General features: G+C 47.2%; 1 protein-coding gene across 3 annotated transcripts in view; it reads right to left on the bottom strand.

The window, feature by feature from the left end:
* Positions 1 to 1,925: 1,925 nt before the first annotated feature.
* Positions 1,926 to 19,836, bottom strand: part of POLR3C (RNA polymerase III subunit C) — a 148,209-nt gene continuing 130,298 nt past the window's right edge. For all 3 annotated transcript variants that reach the window (XM_085638929.1, XM_085638931.1, XM_085638930.1), the window contains exons 14-15: positions 4,565 to 4,714; positions 1,926 to 2,301 (exon numbers count right to left, since the gene is read on the bottom strand). In XM_085638929.1, coding sequence (XP_085495055.1) covers positions 2,220 to 2,301; positions 4,565 to 4,714 — 232 coding nt within the window. In that variant the 3' untranslated portion in view covers positions 1,926 to 2,219. The remainder of the gene's footprint in view (positions 2,302 to 4,564; positions 4,715 to 19,836) is intronic.

Below are 19,836 nucleotides of genomic sequence, written 5' to 3'. Positions count from 1 at the left end.
AGAGTGTGGCTGATTGACAAACATAAAATGGCCGAAAAAACCTAAATAAAATCTTTAACTGTAGCCACAGCAAGGACTTCCTGGCCTAAAGACATGTAAAACAACAAGACGACAGACAACTTTACATTCAAGGGTTCAGTTGCTGAGTTTGCCTACCCTGCTGTTGAAAGATCCTGCTTGGTGCTGGGCAATCAGGTAAATGGCTCGAGTGTTCAGCCACTGGCAGAGATGTAGAGTTCCTGGCATAGGACCCACAACCCACTCCACCCTGTTTATTGTAATACCACATTACGGTTGTGTTGTCCATGAGAATTTGTACCAGTTTTCCATCGATGGTTGGTAGGAACACCTTCATTACCAAACAAATAGGTCACAACTCCAGCAGGATACTGTAGAGGCAAGTCTCCATCAGAGACTATAGTCCTCTGATCTCCACCTTCCCCAGATGACCTCCACCATCAACCAGCAATGCATCTGTCAGTTAAGGGGTGTGGGAGTAGGGAAAGGGGTCTGCTGCCTATCATATTGAGGAATACCAGCCACCACTGCAGGGCTTTCGCAGTCTCCTTTGACATATGGATGGTCTCCATGGTGCTGAACCCACTGCAGAGCCCACATATACCACCTGGTGTGGTCCACAGGCAGGCTGCAGGAGGCCAAAAGGCCTTAGACACTCAAAGCCACTCTCATGGAGGCCCAGGTCAAGGGTTTAAACATCAGGATCATAGCCCAAACGTCCTGGAATTGTTGAGGCACAGGGAAAGGGTGGAAGAGCACTGTATCAAGGAAGACTCAGATGAGGGGAGCCACTGTGAAGGAGTAAGGTGTGACTCCGACATGTTCATGGAAGAACCCGTCTAGAGGACTAAAATTCCGACAGTGAAGCTCTAGGATGAGCAAAGGCGTCTCTCCTTTTTCAGAATCAGGGAATAAAGGGAGTAATAACCAGTCCGGATATCTGGTGAGGGCACCCTTTCTATGGTTCCCTTGGTCAAGAGTATGGACAAGTGGTTCTCCACGATGTGTTGAGGAGTGGGTGGCATATCCTGGGGATGTGACAGGAAGGGTAAGGAGTACCCATATTCTAAAATATGGAGCACCCATTCATCAGATATGATGCTTCTCCACTCGGGGAGGTAGAAGATGATGCGACTTCCCACCGGGCATTCGTGCACTGCAGAGGGTGACATCAAGTGTTTTTAGGTAGCTGCAAAATGGTGGCACATTGGAAACAATTGCAGAATGGATTCTGAGTGGGGAGAATGTCTCCATGGTCTGACCTCTTGTGCTTTTTTAGTTTCTTGGACTTTACTGAAATTCTGGACTTCTAAGATGAATGGTAGCGAGATGGGATCCAGGAAGGAAAATGCATCTGCTTTTCCGATCTCGTGAATTCCTTTGAAATGCTGAGATCACAAGTTTTGCTTTGCGGCCTGCAGATGGTCTTCTCATTCATCTTTGATCAACATTCACATGACGCAGTCTCATGCCTTGTACCAAGGTACCCGAGACAGACATATGGGTGTTTGTCAATGACAATTGACGGTTGTAGTTCCTGTAAGTTTAAACATCGTGGTTTTTGGACGGGACATGTCCCTTACACCCTTGATAGTTTTTGAGGGAAATAAAAACTGGCAAACTGACAGGATACAATGGAGCTCTGGATCAGCACTGGAAGTTGCGGAAAGAAAGAACTAACATCAACCAATGGAGATGGTACAGCTATAGAGGCCCCAATGTCACATGCGGTGCGGAATGGATCAGACGCAGATCTGCAAGCCCCACCAACAATCGTACGAGAGAATTGCTACCATAATTCTCCAGATACAGTCTGGGGTCTGGGGGAATTCACAGGGTGAGGAATATATAGTTAGAAGTCTCTCTCAGAAACTCAAAATTAATGTGTGCCAGAACACGTGGTGGAGTAGGATTGCATCAATTTTCTTTTACTGTAGATTTGCTTGTTTGAGAAGATATACCATGTTATTTACAGACTGTGCTTGTTCAGTAATTTACCACTTATGTTCTGCACAAAAGTACCTTTGTCACAATTATTTAAAAAACCTACTTTATTCTATTGTAGAATAGTAGACTATATGTCCAAAACAGTAGGTAACTTTGGAACAAAATGCCATCTTCACAACCATCTCAAAAGCACTCTTCATGGAGGTCCAGTGAGTGCCAGCTCTATACATCAGTAGCCTTCTCTGTATCCAAATTCAAACTTTGTTTTTTGTGGTATCCACATAGGTTTCAAAGATAAATATGGTTTCATCAACTTGATTTTCACTTGCGTCCATCCTAGGAGGAAAGAAAAAGAGGTGTTAAACAAAAACATGGCTTTACCGCTACCGACTGTACATAATGCTCCGCATAATATTCTCCAATAACAACTTACAGTAATGATGTGCAGCAGTGTATTTATCTGAGCCAAATTTGAAAAAATCCACTTAAATGCCGTCACACTCCCACCACATATTAGCCTTCCTTTAGGCACGTTTATATAGCTACAACTGGAACAACCAGCTTACATGGAGAGCAAATAACAGGGCGGTACACATGTAAAAGTTGGTATTTATTAACCGTGTTTGAGCTAAACAACCAACGCTGACTCTTGAAATGCCTTCCACGTAGTAGAGAAGACACTGATATCTGATAATCTAGGCAAAAATAGTAATTTCAATTAAGTACCAGTTACTGGTGAATTAACTAGCACTTGTTCGGTGGTAGTACCGGATTTGTGTCCGTATATAATTAACGGGATTCCTATTTTATACATCAATTAATGTATTTGGTAAGCAACTATTACTGTCTCTCATTCCACACTCTTTGGGCCACAATTTGTTCAATGAAAACATTGTAACTGCTCTTGCTTTGATGGAAAGAAGTTTAAATATATTTAGATTTCTAATTAGCCTCACTTCACTCTTAATATTGTGATTCAATTACCTAATATCTAATCACTCCCAAACAGCAGGCATGTCTTGAGGATGATGGCGTCCTGTCTCCGCTATTCACATTTCATTAATACATCCATATTATATCATGGTCAGTTCTGTCTTCTATTCATTTCAATGTATTGTTGGAACGCATTAATAGTTGTAGATGTCTATTTGGTCTTCTAGGGCAAAATATAGAGGATAGGAAGGGAATTAAATAAAAATAAATAACCAATGTAATTCTGATGTAAATATAGTATGGCAATGGCTGCCAAGGTCCATTTTTGTGGGAAACAGATGAATGGTCAGACTAAACTGGTAGATTAGGCAAAGGTATATAGGGGAAAATGAGGGCAAGAGAAGAGAGGGGCAGTGAGACAAAGAGGGGTGAAACAGCTAGGCAAAGAGTGGGAAGGAGAGAGAGGAAGCCCATGCATGTCTGCTTTTTCCCTCCAGGTCATAGACAAAGTTCTCAGAGTACAAATGACGTCTTAAGGGTCAGACATCCTTGTGCTCTATTTGCTCCTCTCAGAGACAGATTACTGTTTGCTAGACTAGTAATTTTATAAGTTAAGGACAAAGAGTCTTTCTGACACTTGAACTGTTCGCTATGTTTTTTTAACTTCTGCAATACCCTGAAATCTTGTTGTCAAATCATGTTACAGTGAACTGTTGGCTACACTTACAGAGTGCAATTATCACTACTTTCAGTAAGCTAGCTGGGGTAGGAAATCGCCCTTGCTGGGTCTTATTTTGATTGACTCATTCTCATTTGTTTAACTGAGCCAACATAAATCCACGAAAAGCAAAATATTATTAAAAAAAGAAAACTTTCTGATGACAATAAAGTTACAGGTAACAATACACAGGTGGGACGCAGTCGGGCCTTTGGGGCAGATGCAGGTTACAGGGTATATGTCAAGAGAAGCCTCCATTATTGCCGCCTCTGCGGACTATGGACCAATGAACAAGAATAGGAGTAGGTCCTCTTATAGGTTTGAGACAGTTTCATAAGATAGTATCTGGGAAGCTTTTACTCTCTGTGCATTTCGTGGTTCTACAATAAAAGTCTTCTGTTTGGTGCGCTTACCAGAGAAGACTGGGTATTTATAAAAACAGGGACTTTGACTGACAATCCAAAGAAGCTAGTAGGACCAGTGAAAGCATTCACATTTTCATTTATATTTGACTTTTTTGCATTGTCTTCACCTTATTGTTTAAAACATTAGGTGTCACGGAAACTATTATTCCACAGGAATTTCAAAAACCACTGCATGGAAATGCAAAATGGGCTACTTTTCAGCTGCTTAGCTATAGTAATACATTCTTCTTGGATTTTACTGGCTGTGTACATTCCACTGATTTCTTGGTTCGAATATCTTAAATAGATTTGTGGTGTACATACACTTTGAGCTATCAAAAAGTAACTCTAGACCCTGGTAGAGACGATATGCTAAAAAATGATGTTTGGTAGACCAGTTTTATTGTTAAGATCACAGAATATAGTAGGGCTTTTTGTCATCTCACAGGCATTTTTTTAACATGGCGCAATTTTCGATGCATACTTCACAGATGTGTGTGGCACAATCTATCTTGCAGGACACAGGGTTTTGACTTATACGCACCGGTTTACATTGCGTTTGTGGGTCTCTAGTTGCTGACGCTCTGGGGCAGTGATCATCTCTTCAATTTCTTGTAGCTGAGTCTCCTCAGCACCTGTTGCTTGCATGGATGTCAATATAGCTTCGATGCGCTGAGACTTCTCCAACAAACGCCTCCCAGGTAAAGCAGTGACAATACAAAGAGCAAAGTGTTAAAGTGAAGCAAGAGGCAAGACAGTTTCTTTCCTGTTCAACAAGACTCAATCAGATTAGCCCAAATGTTGACCATTTTCACACCATCCTGGTATGAACACAAATGTGGAGTTATTATGAAAATTATAGAGAAAGTTCACTTTCACTGTATTTTAAAATAATTTCTACAAAACTCTAAGGATGGTCAGTTTAATGTATTCCTGGTGTCTAGAACAAGCTGGATTATGCTTTCAAGACGGATATATGCTCTCAGTACAATACTGCGTGTTCATGATTGACAGCTGCCTTCTTGAATCAAATGTGGCAGCAAAATTTGAACATGGTCTTGTGATAAAGAATTGAATGCGTTCGAGTATGGGATATGCTCTTGTTTGGAATTTGTCTCTATGACTGGAATGTACTACTGCATTTGAATTATTCTTTTAATATTGGACTATCCTCTTGAGATTGGAATATTTATCCAGGGTTTACACATGGTTTTGGGATTGGAATGCACTGTTAGGAATGGAATGTGCTTCAATGATCGCACTATGTCCCCAGAATTGCGGTATGCTCTAAAGATTTGAATAGGCTCTAAAGAGTTCAAAATGTTCTCAGGTTTGTAATAGACTTTAAAGGTTGGACTATACCTTAGTTAGGAATATGCTGTATGGATTTGAATAGCTACATATTTAGAATCGGGCATGTGCTGGTTTTTAGTGGATCTCTGTATTTTAAAACGTAATCCAACAAAACACAATTTTATGGAAGATAATATATCAAAGAAGCAAACATGTATGGGTAGCTTTGCAAAAGAACACCAACGTAGGTTTGGTAAAAGAACACTAACACCTTAAAATCTGAAATGTTACTATTTTCACTGATCCCTTCTTGTCCTTGAAATCCTTGGTTTCGCCACTAACACCACTCTATCACTCCTGCCTCACACCAGCAGCCTAGCTCAAACTTCAAGCCACTTTCCATATTTACTGAAGAAAACTAAACACTTCTAGACACCCAACCAGCTAAAAATGGCTGCTTGCGCACTAGTCATTACTAGGTTAAATTGTGGCAATGTTATTTTAGTTGGAGCTCCCCAGTCATGTCTCGCTTAATCAAGACAGCCTTACATGTTTGAACCTGGCTCAAATAAAAAATTCAATCATATCTCACAGATGCTCCGCCACCCTGATCGCCAACCTCGGCCTTAGACAACTCGTCACCGCACCCACCCACGCCGCCGGCCACACGCTGGACCCAGTCTTCTCCACAGGCACCCACGTCGCCTACGACCACACCACTGAACTCCACAGGACCGACCACCGCTGCATCCATTTCACCTTCAAGAAACCAACCACGCTCCACCGCACCAAACAGCTGCCTCGCCGCGGCTGGAGCAAAGTCACCGAAGACCAGCTGATCACCACCCTCGCCCAGAACCCACCCACTGACCCCACCAGCCCAGACGCCGCAGCCCGCAACCTCCGACAGTGGATCGTCGACTGCGTCAACACCATCGCCCCGCTCAAGAACCCCTCCAACAGCCACGCCAGCAAGAGAGCCTCCTGGTTCACCGACGAACTCCAGACCTCCAAACGCGCATGCCGGAAACTGGAGAAGATATGGCTCCTCGAACGCACACCGGACAACCACGCAGCCCACAAGGACGCCACCCGCAGACATCACCACCTCATCAGATCAGCCAAGAAATCCTCCTTCAAAGACCGCCTGGATAACAACGCACACGACAGCAAAGAGCTCTTCAGCATCGTAAAAGAACTCTCCAACCCCAGCGCCAGTGCCAACGACATCCCGCCCTCACAAGAACTGTGCAACTCACTAGCCATCTTCTTCCACCGCAAGATCGCTGACATCCACGACAGCTTCAACACCACGACCGCCCCGACTACGCCAGACTCCACCTCCCCTGCGAACACCACCAGCACCAACCGCCTGACCTCCTGGTCCAACATCAACGACGATGAGACACGCAAAGTCATGAACTCCATCCACTCAGGATCTCAATTAGACCCGTGACCACACCACGTATTCAACAAAGCAGACGCAGCCATCGCACCCCAACTACGGAAGGTCATCAACATTTCCTTCGATACAGCGATATTCCCGGAAGACTGGAAGCACACCGAAATCCACACCCTCCTCAAGAAGCCCAAGGCAGACCCCAAGGACCTCAAGAACTTCCGGCCCATCTCCCGTTCCCAGCGAAGGTCATCGAGAAAATCGTCAACATGCAACTGGCCCGCCACCTCGAAGACAACAACATCTTGGACCCGTCCCAGTCCGGTTTCAGATGAAACCACAGCACCGAGACAGCCCTCATCGCTGCCACAGACGACATCAGGCGCCAACTAGACAATGGCGAAACATCAGTCCTCATCCTCCTGGACCTGTCAGCCGCCTTCGACACGGTCTGCCATCGCACTCTAAAGACACGCCTCCAAGAAGTCGGAATCCAAGAGAAGGCCCTTGACTGGACCACGTCCTTCCTCTCCGGGAGAATCCAGAGCGTCCGCCTCCCACCCTTCCGATCCGAAGCCACCGACATCATCTGCGGTGTACCCCAGGGCTCAGCCCGACGCTGTTCAACGTCTACATGGCCTCCCCTCGCACAAGTGGCCCGCCACCACGACCTCAACATCATCTCCTACGCCGACGACACCCAGCTCATCCTCTCCCTCACCAAGAACCCACACACCGCCAAAACCAACCTCCACGAGGGAAGCTGAACTCAGACAAGACGGAGGTCCTCATCCTCGGACCCACCCCCTCAGCCTGGGACGACTCCTGGTGGCCGACCAAACTGGGAACAGCACCGACACCCACCGACCATGCACGCAACCTGGGATTCATCCTTGACGCCTCCCTCTCCATGTCTAAACAGGTCAACGTCGTCTCCTCCTGCTACAACACCCTCCACATGCTCTGCAGGATCTACAAGTGGATCCCGACCGAAACAAGAAGAACGGTGACATAGGCCCTCGCCAGCAGCAGACTGGACTACGGCAACGCACTCTACGCAGGAATCCCAGCCAAACACCTACAATGACTACAACGCATCCAAATCGCCTCCGCCCGACTGATCGTCAACGTCCTCCACCGCAGCCACATCACCCCCCACCTGAGAGACCTACACTGGCTCCCCGTCGACAAGAGGATCCCCTTCAAGCTCCTCACCCACGCACACAAAGCACTCCACAACCCCGGACCAGCCTACCTGAACAGCAGACTCAGCTTCTACACCCCCACCCGCCAGCTCCGCTCCACCAGCCTCGCCCTCGCCGCTGTCCCCCGCATCCAACGAACGACCTCCGGCGGCAGATCCTTCTCCTACCTCGCCGCCAAGATCTGGAACACCCTCCCTAACCACCTACGGCAGACCCAAGACCTACTCGCCTTCAGAAGACTCCTCAAGACCTGGCTCTTCGAGCAGTAGCGGCACCACCCCCCCTCCCCTCAGCGCCTTGAGACCCTCACGGTAAGTAGCGCGCTTTACAAGTACTCTGATTGACTGATTGATTGATTGAGGGAACAAGTTGGGGTTTCATTCCAGGCCATAATAAAATGTAAAATCCCTCTTCCAAGGTACAATTTGTATCGGGGCATCCCATTATACTTGACAAAACTTGAGCAACACCAGACTGAAGGAACAAGGGAGCAAAGGCACTCTTCAGCTGGAAACTCCAAAATAAAAAATCTATCTGGTACCAAAACAATCCTTCACTGGTTTTGCACTCAGACTATGGAATGGCGTTATATCTCTACTGAGAACTTATTCAGATATCCACCATTTCATAAAACAAATGAACAGGCATTTACTCCAAGTCTCATTTGAACCAATGTGTTTTTTATTCAATTTACTCATAATCATCCTCTACCATCCTATCAGTTCAATTTAGTTATTGTATAATTTCATCCAAAAAACACGTCATTATGTAGTACTGTAACCTTATATTGTATAATGAAAGGATCTCTAACAGCTTTGTGGTACAGCAAAGTTACAGAAAAATAGATTTCTTGCCTAACCCAAGGAAGAAAGAAAATGAGACTAGGTCACAGTAAGCAGATTTACAGTTTCAAAGTGACGCTAACATGGTGTTAATTGACCAAGTCTTGCATTTTTGAATGAATATGTTAAACTGTGTGCAAAAAAAGCAGCTTCTTTACCATCAAATGCAATGGCAGTTACAAATTAGGAATTTGTAAAAGGGAGTGTGGAAGTTTGCCAACAATTACACCCAACGGCTGTTGCAGAGGGAGTGGGTCATACAACTGTAAGGAGTACCGACTCACTGGTAACACATTGGTATTCACATTTATTGTCTTTTTACACTCCTATCTGCTCTTCTAGCATTGCCATTACAGGTATCAGGTGCAATTGTTGAAATATTAACTAAATACTTACCTTTTCCATAGAAGGAATGGGTGGAAAAAAGCATATATCGGCATAGCCAGTAGGTTTTGCCTTTAAGACCTTTTTGTTTGCCAGTACTGTGCAGTATTGTCCAAAAGAAAGAAAAAAAGACGTAATGACGCAACTGCGGCTGCTGCATTATTTATTTTGTAAGCGGTCACAAGTGTGAGCTTCCGAAATGATGCAGGCATCATTTTTTTAATAACTGATCCAAAAATAGCGGATGCCACCTGGATTGGCAAATAAATAACTAAATTTGATTTGTGTGAAATTGCTTTTTGTAAGGTAGAGCAGCCTGGCAGCAAATGGCAGCCGCTGGGCCCTCAAAACAACTTGAAGGACCATGCTGGCGTAGAGGAGTTTAAAGGAGGAGGGGCGGTCGATGTGTTTGAGGCTGGTCCTTGGGAAACAAACAAAGAAATCTGTAGGCTAGACCTAACAAGGAAATCATCATGGAAAGCCCTCTACCTAAAAAAAAGAAAAGGAATATGGTACTTCATCCTATAAGCATCTCCAAGTAGCTAGTAATGCTGTAAATCCACATACTCCTTACATCTAGTGTTGGTCTTGGCATTTGTAAGTTGTTTTGCTGTGAAGAAGTCTTTGGGATCACATTATGTAGGGTGACACCTTCCTTAGTGAGTGATGTGCCAAGAGTGAAACTATGTGCACTGTGCAGTGTCAACTATTTTGTAACAGAAAAGAACTGCAATCAATAAAGGCCTCAAGGAGGCATGTGAATCAACAGAAGTGTGTGTGTTCAGAGTGAAGGGGTCCAAGCCACCTGTTACCCTCAAAGTCCCTCATTACCAGCCTACAAAAAACCCGCAGAGGAAGTGCTACAACAGAAGAGATGTTCAGTCTCTTAGATGCAAGAACACGTCCTGCTGCCTGAAGAACAACAACTTGCAAACATCCAAGCCCAACACTAGAAAGCATATGTATCTACAGCCACATCTGCTTTGAACATATATATTATTTGTGAAAATTGTCATTTCTTATTTACTTTTTGCATTAAAGTTTAATTAAAGTTATTTAAGAACATATCTTTTTTCCTCCTTTTTGCTTTTCAAGAAAAATGATTCCCATAAATTAATTTTTCCCCCAGTAACCTTAATAGTTCAAATCAAATTTGCTTACATTACAAATTGTTTAACTCAAATAGTTGTAATTAATTAGTTACAAAGTGTGTGTTTATGTCAGTTTGCTTAAACTTGAATTTACCTTGAATTAACATTCTTATTAAAACAGATAGTGGGAGTTTAAAACTGGTTATTTGGAGAGTTGCACCCCCTAACAGCGCAAATGTATATTACTTCCTTATTCTCCACCTACATTCTTCGGTTCCCACATCATTGTCTTCTATATAACTTTTTAAAATGTTTTGGAGTAGATGAAGGTTTACCCATGTGGATGTCATCAAATAAAGACACAAAAGTTGTTCTAAAACATGCTTTTGCAAATGCCCTGGCTGTAACTATTCACTGTGTAATGAAACCTTGCACTGCTGTTGCTTGGGATGTAACTGTTCTGTGTATGTGTGGAACTGCTGCAGTGCCACTTCCCATACTTTACGCGCCCCATGTAAGTTAGCAAAAGTTAAACGCCTGCCATTCTGTTATGATGTGGCTATTGTCTGTGTTAGGGAAACATGCACTGCTGCTGCCCATAATGTATGTGTCCTGTGTGTTCAGTGAAGCTTAGCAAAATACTTTAACTATAGAAAGAAATAACTGGCAAAGCCAATAGGTCTCGCCTACACTTTGCCAATGTCTTCTAGTACCGTTGAACAAGTTACTTACTTTCTGTAACGATATATCTGTGAGAGATATATATTAGTTATAGATTCCTTACCTTAGAATTGCCCCCAGGCATCAGACTGGAACTGGGAGAATTTTTTATCAACAGTACCCCTGCGCGTCGGTAGGTGGCGTAGGTCGATTCCGTGTTTGTAGTCGGGGTTGTGACCGCTGGGATGACGGCGCAGTATCTACTTAGACGTCACCCCTGCGCGCTGATGTCAGTTCTTTACACGACATTCCACGCCAGAAGCGCCAAGCCATGCAAGACACTGACTACTAGTGCACAAAAACTAGGGCCCTGAAAGGGAGTCTCTTACCCTAGAAGTCAGTTCGCAGAATGGGGAGGATGGCTGGGGCGGTAAGGAATCTATAACTAATATATGTCTCTTACACATATATTGTTACCGAAGGTAAGGAACTTGTTCATCTGAAAGACACTATTAGTTGTAGATTTCTTACCTTAGAATAGATACCCCAGCAATACCAACCCCGGAGGTGGGTCTGCAAACTAAGTTCACACCAGAAAGTCCTGGAGAACTGAACGGCCAAAGAAGCAGTCTCTCCGGACTGGACTATCCAGGAAGTAATATTTAGTGAACCTGGGCAGTGAAGCCCACGTGGCTGCCTGGCAGATGTCACTGAGGGGGGCTCCACATCCCAAAGCAGTAGTGGCAGCCGTCGACCTGGTGGAATGGACGTGCAGTCCTACCCGAGGCTCCTTTTTCCTCAAAGAATAACAGATCTTAATGCAAAGGACAACCCATCAAGAGATGGTTCATTTTTTTGCGGCCCGATCTTTCTTGGCGCCTACATAGCCAACAAAGAGTTGATCTTCCACCCGGGATTTTTTGTGCGATTCAGATAAAATGATAACACACGGTTTGGATCCAGATGGTGGAGTCTCTCCTCCTCCTTGGAAGGATGCGGGGCGGGAAGAAGGTGAGCAAAGTGATGGTCTGTCCTATGTGGAAAGAGGTAACTACTTTGGGTAGAAAAGAAGGCCTAGTTTGAAGGACAACCTTGTCCGGATGGACAGCAAGGAAAGGAGGTTTAGATGATAGAACCTGAAGCTCACTCATCCTGCGAGCAGAGGTAATGGTACCCAGAAAAGCAGACTTTAAAGTCAAGAGTCTGAGAGGACAATTATGTAGTGGCTCTAAAGGAGCGCACATAAGGTAAGTCAAGATGAGATTCAAGTCCCACTGAGGCATTACGAAAGGAATAGGAGGAAAGAGGTGAGTAATGCCCTTAAGAAACCTATTTACAATAGGGGACATGAAAAGAGAGGGCTGATCAGGAAGGTGAAAGAAGGGAGAAATGGCTCAAAGATAGCCTTTAAGAGTGCCCAGAGCAGAGCCCTGCTGGGCCAAAGAAAGTATAAAGAGGAGAACCTTAGAAAGAGGGGCAGAAAGGGGGATTCACAGCCTTTGCTGCGCATCATGCCACAAATTTGTTCAATCTAATGGCGTATACAGTTTTAGTAGAGGGACACCTGGCTGCCAAGATAACATTACAGACTTCGAGAGAAAGGTCGAAGGCTGTCAACTGTCGCCGCTCAATCTCCACGCGTGGAGGCTGGATAGGTTCGGGTGGAGGACTGTCCCCTGCTGCTGCGACAGAAGATCCTCCCGAAGAGGCAGTCTGATCGAAGGATCGATGGCCATGCTCAAGATCTCGGGATACCAGACTCTTTGCGCCCAGTCCGGAGCCACAAGAATAAATTGGGCCCGGTTGCGCTTGATCTTCTTCAGCACCCTGGGCAGAAGTGGTATAGGCAGAAAGGCATATAGAAGACCTCAACTCCACTCACGATGAAAAGCATCGCTGAACTGCTGACATTGTGCGTTTTCTTCGTTGGCGAACATATCTAGCCAACGCTCTCCCCACTGCTGAAAGGGACCTTGCACCACCTCTGAGTGAAGACGCCATTTGTGATCCATCATTCACCACTGGCTTAACTCTTCCGCCCTGGCATTCAGAGAACCTGCCAGGTGTTGAACCACCAGGGACATGCTCCGATGTTTCTGCCATGTCTAAAGATGAAGAGCCTCCTCACATAGGGTCCAAGACCCCACCCCGACATGTTTGTTGCAGAACAACATGGTGGGGGTGTTGTCCATGAACACCTGCATTACTATTCTCTGACAGAAGGAAAGAATGCCTTCAGTGCAAGACGAATCGTCCAGAGCTCCATAAGGTTGATGTGGAGCCCGGACTCCGCCGGAGACCAGGGGCCTCTGATCTCTGCCTCTCCCATGTGGCCGCCCCATCCCATGAGTGACGCATCTGTCACCACTGTGAACTCTAGTTGGGGAAGGGAGAGGGATCTGCCGTTGACCCAATCCTGGTTCGTTAGCCACCACTGCAATTGGTGTGCAGTGACCTCCGAGATCTGGACACAATCGGAAAGATTTCCCTGATGCTGCGCCCACTGGAACTTCAGGTCCCACTGCAGTGCCCGCATATGCCACCTGGCATGATCCACCAGCAGGAGGCCTTGAGGCCCAGCAGCCTCAGGGTCATTCTCACCGGAATCCAGGATAGAGGCTGAAACATCGGTATCATAGCCCGAATATCTAGGCCCGAAACTGTGCTGTGTCCAGAACTGCTCCGAGGAAAAGGAGTTTCTGAGAGGGAGTCAGGTGCGACTTCGGCAGGTTGAGAGTGAACCCCAGCGAATGCAAGAGGTCCGCCGTAGTCTGGAGGTGGGAGACGACAACTTGGGGTGAGCCTGCCTTCAACAGCCAGTCGTCCAGATAGGGGAAGACTGGAACCCCTGATCTGCGCAGATGAGCTGCGACCACCGCCATCACTTTCGTGAAGATCCGAGGGGCGTTGGTAAGGCAAAAGGGGAGCACAGTAAACTGAATATGCTCATGGCCTACCATGAACCGAAGGTAGTACCGGAGGGCAGGCAAGACGGGGATGTGAAAATAAGCGTTTCGCAAGTCCAACGCTACCATCCAGTCTCCAGGGTCGAGGACAGACAGGACCTGAGCCAATGTCAACATTTTGAACTTCTCCTTTCTGAGGAAGCGGTTGACGTCCCTGAGATCAAAGATAGGATGCAGGCCTTTGTCCTTCTTGGGTACCAGAAAGTAGTGGGAGTTAACAATCACAACCTACTTCGATAGCTCTCTTGGCCAAGAGAGCCGTAGCTTCCTGACGGAGAAGGGCTGAGTGATCCTCCGACATGCGATGGAGTGTTGGTGTCATGGAGGGAGGGGTAGTCTTAAAGGGGAGGGAGTAGCCCGTTCGGACTATCTGCAAAACCCACCTGCCCGACGTGATGTTGTGCCAGTGGGGGAGGTGATGGCGGATCCTGCCGCCCACTGGCAAATGGTGGTCCTGAAAAGTTGGACTAGGAAGGTTTGGAGGTGGCTGCTGGAGGGGGGGGGGGGGGCACGGGGGGCATTGGTGGACTGGCCCACCCTCTGGCCCCCGTACCAACAACACTGGGTCCCACGTCCCCAGCTGCGCAGAAGCGATCCGTAGAAAGCTCAAAGCTGGGCAGAGGACGCTCCAGGAAAGGGAGGGAAGCGCGGACCCGTCCCAGAAGCACGCTCCGAAGCGGTTTCCCAGGTCGCGTCAGCCGACGGACGGGGAGAAGACGAAGAGTGACAATGCTGCTTCACCTTCTTTTTGTGCTTCGACTTAGCCGATGGCGACAACTTGGAAGAAGAGTGGTGATGGCTCTGCGACCAGTCCCACGATCTACCTCTCGACCGGGACCTCGTGCGGCATGGAGCCGACTGAAAGGCCTCCAGAAGCTTTGTGTACTACTCCCGCAAAGACTTTGGGTTCATGGCCCAACAGTCGGAGCACGACTTTGGGTCGTGGTCGCGCTCCAGGCACCAGAGTCACATGGGGTGCGGATCCGTAACGGACATCAACTTGTGATAGGAGTCACAATGCTTGAAGCCAGTCTGAGGACGGGACATCCCTTGCGCACCAGGAGTCAAAAGACTCGAAAAGATGTCGAAAAAGAGTTAGTCAAAAAAGACTAAGGGGCACGCTCTCCCCGGATCTGCGCTGGCTGGCGTGGAAAAAGAAAGAACTGAAGTCAGCGCGCAGGGGTGGCGTCTAAATAGATACTGCGACGTCATCCCGGCGATCACGACGCCGACGACGAAAGTGGAGTCGACCAACGCCACCTAGCGATGCATAGGGGTACTGCTGAGAAAAAAAGTTGCCGGATCCAGTCTGATGCCTGGGGGTAATTCTAAGGTAAGGAATATATAACTAATAGTCTCTTTCAGATATACAGCAGCGTTTGGTACAGTGGAGTGGCATGGCGTAAAGTGATGTGACGTGGCATAGAGCGGAGTTGCGTAGAATGGAGCAGAGTGGCTTGGAGTTGTGAAGAGTGAAGTGGTATACAGTGGAAGGGCATAGAGTAGTGTACAATGGAGTGGCGTGGTGAAGTGGAGTGGCGTGGCATGGACTGGCGCAGAGTAGAGTTGTGTAGAGCGGAGTGGCATAGAGTAAAGTTGAATGGAGTGCCATGGCGTAGAGTGGTGTGAAGCGGAGTGGAATGGCATATAGTGTAATAGAGTGTGGTAGAGTGGCGTAGAGTGCAGTAAAGTGGAGTGGTGTTGATTGGGGTAAAGTGGCAAAAAGAGTGGAGTAGAGTGGCTTGAAGTAGACTGATGTAAAGTGAAATGGGATAGAGTAGAGTGGCATTGTGTGGAATGGAGTGGCATAAAGTGGATTTGCGTGGAGTGGAGTGGCATAGAGTGGAGTCACGTGGTGTGCAATGGTTTAGAGTGCAGTGGTGCTGAGTGCAGAGCAGAATACTGGGGCATAGGGTGCTGTGGTGTAGAGCAGAGTGGGATAGAGTAGAGTGGCGGTAGTGAACTGGAATATAGTGCAGTTTGTGTGGAGTGTTGCAGATTGCAGTGTATGGCATTGAGTAGAGTAGGGCAGAGTGGAAAAGAGTGCAGTGACCGAGTAGAGTGCAGTGGCATAGAGTGCATTGGCTTAGGGTGGTGTAGAGTACAGTGGTACAGAGTAAAGGGGTGCAGTGGAGTACGTTGCAGTTGCTTGGAGTACAGCAGGGTGGAGTGCAGCGGCGCAGAGTAGAGTGCAGTGGTGTAGAATGGCATGGAGTGCAGTAAAGTGGTGTAGGGTGCAGTGGCACAGAGTGCAGTGGCTTAAGAGTGCAGAGGCGTAGAGTAGAGTGCAGTGGAGTACAAGTTTCCTGAGCAGAGTGGCGTAAAGTGCTGTAGAGTGCACTTGCATAGAGTGCAGTGGCTTGGAGTAGAGCAGAGTCGAGTGCAGTGCCAAGGGTAGAGTGGTGTACAGTACCGTGGAGTTGTTGTAATTAGAACAGCAATGTGATTAAGCATTTACTGAAGACATTAATGCTTTCCCTTTAGATCATGTTTTCTCCGTTATGTTGACCGAAGTTTGGACTCCATTTTGTATTGTCATGCTGCCACGTGTTCGCCACGAGGAGAGTCCGACCTTTGTGTTAGTTGCTCTTGTAATCTGCCTAGTAACAGTTTATAAATAGCTCTCTCTTGTCTATTTGGCGCATGCCCAGACTTGACCACATCTGTTATAATTAGCCTTGCTTGACCATGTGTTTCGCGGACTCAAGAAGTGTGTTGGCTCCGCCTATGTATTGATTCAGTATCGAGAATGACCATAAATGGTAATGTTCTTCGGCCTCATGTTGTATCCACCCACTTATGAGCCCCTCTGGTGTGTATAAAAGGGGACTGTGTACGCAAGTTCTTTGTGCTACTCTATGCAATGCTGAAGGGTATTGTATGGATTGTAGGACCACCCTTAAGGGTTAATAAACCTTGTTTTTGTACTTTGCAGTTTCCGTGCCAACTTCCTTATAGATTCCGTTACAGGAGAGCGAACCCTTGTGCCTTGCGGGCCTAGCTGGGGCCTGTACACATCAATTGGCGCCCGTCACGTGGGGCTCATCGGCGACTCGGATGCTCGAAGGACTGGTCACGACGAAGGTGAGGAGTTTGGCCGGGGACGTGATCACTGCCAGCGGCGTTTTAGCCCTGGCATCCCGAGGTTTTTCTTCCTTCCCTTCCGAGCTGACCGTCTGGGTGGCGCCGGTCATCGACTGAGACCTCTTCTGTCGGTCCTGCCGTGAGAGCCGTTTGGGCGATTGTGGAGCTTGGCAGTTGGAATCTGGACTCTTGATTGGTAAGAACCGTTGTACGGTACTTGCTCCGAGTTTTTGAAGCCTGGGTTGGCTATTTGAGTTTGATTGATGATGACTAGTCATATTTTGGATTTGTCTTTGTGAATATATATGCGTTGCAACACATATAGGCAGGTAATGTGGAGAGATTTCTCCAGAGTTGTGTAACTTTGAACGGCGCAACGATTAAGTGCCATTTTTTATAATATTGCATATTTTGCATTATTTCTGAGCATGCCTGCTTTCAGCGCACTCCGTAAGTGGTGCTGCTGTTTCGGAAACCGGTTGAACCTCGAGGAATCTGCTCCGGCTCCCCCAGAGGGGACGCCTAATAGGGATATGTATGTGAAGCATGGTCTTTCTTCCATAATGTACAGCACAGTGTGGAGGAAATACACAAAGAAGGATCCTGAGTTGCGATGGCCTTTGTATGGATCGTTTGATATACGTAAGATTGAGTATGTGGAACAGTGCATGTGTAAACGACATGCTCGTCAGGATATGTTTGAGTGTGTGCGATTATGGGTGAAGGAAGTGCGTGAGCGAGAGAAGCGTGAGAAAGCGCTGTATGATAAAGACCAACGAAAGAATGATCATGTGCGAGCACAGGAAGCGAAGCGTCGGGAGGACAAAGAGCAGGCGGACAGACAAGAGAAAGAGCGTAGGCTCCAAGTTTCGGGTCAATATGTTGTTCGCCAGCCACTTTATCCTGTCCTTAATAATCCTGATGATGATTTTTATTTGCTAGATCGCTCTCCGCCCCCTTATGTTGGCGCATCTGCTCCGCGGCCGCAAGATTCTGGCCCGGCCTCGGGTAAGGTAGACACACGGTCCATGTTATCGGCCGAGCATATGGCTGAGCTTCGGAAACTTTCCCTCCGTGCACTTAAGGGCAAGATGTCTAAGGAGGAGTTGTTCCATACTTGGGGGTCGTGGCAAGATAGAGAGAGGGTGTATTTTCTGTCTCATTTCGCGGATGAAGTAATTACTGCTTTCCGAAAATATTCTAGTGTTCTTGAGCCTGACGAAGTGTCTTCGGATGCCGGAGCATTACGTAATGGTGTTTTTTCTCCCCCTAAGGCTCCTGAGGCGGCTCGGCGGTTGTTTGCTTTGCGGGACGAGGTGCTGGCCCTTAGAGAGAAAGCACGCCAACAAACGGAGGAGGAGAAGCAGTCGGATTCGTTTGCAGCAGGGGGCCACTCATCCACCTCCCAGTCAGATAAGGATGACGTAGTGCATGCTAAACCAATGCGAGAGGCAGCGCCTTTGTATGTTCCTCCTAAAGGAGCAGGGACTAGCTCGGACGTTACCTCCGCCGATGCTAGGGGATATTTCGTGTATAATTGGGTTTACACTCCGTGGCATAGGGCTGATGTTATGGCATTGAAGAATGCGCTGCCCGACCCTCGCAAGAATCCAGCGGCCTTCTATGAAGAAGTTGAGGGGGCCTTGAATTCTTGCGTTATGACTTTAGCAGACATAGACCTGTTCTTTGGCCTTATTCTACCACCGGATATGTGGCGATCTGTACGAAAGGTAGATGATATAGTTGCCTTTAAGGCCCGGTGGTCTGAGCTTGAGGATGAAGACAGGGAGAGGAAGCCCGCGCAGAAACCGCCGCAGAGTATTTTAGATCTCCCTGCTGCTATTGTGACTAAGCTGAAGACGATTATCCCCCCCAAAAAGATTGACTGGAATATGTTAGCCGCATGTAAACAGAAAGTTGACAAGTCAGTTGCAGATTTCTTCACGCGCTTTGAGGAAACGTTTCATGATTTTAGTGGCCAGTCGCTTACTGACGACACTGGCCGCCACCTTTTCGCGGACAAATATGTCGCTAATCTGTTACCGGCAGTTGCGGCCCGTTTAAAAGCGAGCGAGAGTTCCTGGTCCTCCGCGACGCCGACGGCCCTTCTGACTATCGCTCAGTATTATGAGCGTCAGGAGCACGAGGCGAAGGGCCAGGAGGAAAAGAAATCGAAAGATCTTAAGACCAAGGTAATGTTGGCACAAGTTTATGGCCCGCCCCGACGGGGTAATAATAGAGGAAGGGGAGGATCTTATGGTCCCCCTTCGGGCCGATCTGATTTGAATAGGAACCAGTGTGCGTATTGTAAGCAATTGGGCCATTGGGCCAGGGATTGCCCAGTGTTGCGTGCCTCGCGACAGGGGCATACTCCGGGTGGCCCGAGAGGTAGAGGGGGTTCCTCGAGCTTTAAAGGAAATTCTACCGATCATGTTCGTTTCGATACTGCTGGGCAGCACCGAGATAGCTCAAATGTTTTCGATCGCCAGCACCAGTATCACGTATCGGAGATCGATCGGTCGGGATATCATGATTCGCAGCATGCATAGGAATGCGTTGGATGGGGGTCTGAATCAGTTGAGGTGCCGGTCGATCAGACGGGTCCTTATGTATCGGCTGAGGTTTTAGGTTCTACTGATCAGTTCCTAGTAGATACAGGAGCGACACGTAGTGCATTGTCTAGGTACTTGGTTCCGGGGGCTCCCCCATCCGGCTCAGTGGTTACATCGGTAGGGTTTGACGGTACACTCTCCCGCAGCCCTCTTTCACAGCCCCTTATATTTAAGGTTGATTCTTTTTCTGCGCCCTGTCCGTTTCTGCTTGCTCCGTATACGCCGGATAACATTATGGGCCTTGATATGTTAAAGCACTTTAGGGCTACGATCCGCTGCT

Source organism: Triturus cristatus, chromosome 12, assembly GCF_964204655.1.
Source record: "Triturus cristatus chromosome 12, aTriCri1.1, whole genome shotgun sequence".
NCBI classification, from domain to species: Eukaryota; Metazoa; Chordata; class Amphibia; order Caudata; family Salamandridae; genus Triturus; species Triturus cristatus.
The sequence above is the reverse complement of the archived record's forward strand: the minus strand, read 5'-3'. Positions and strand labels throughout refer to the sequence as shown.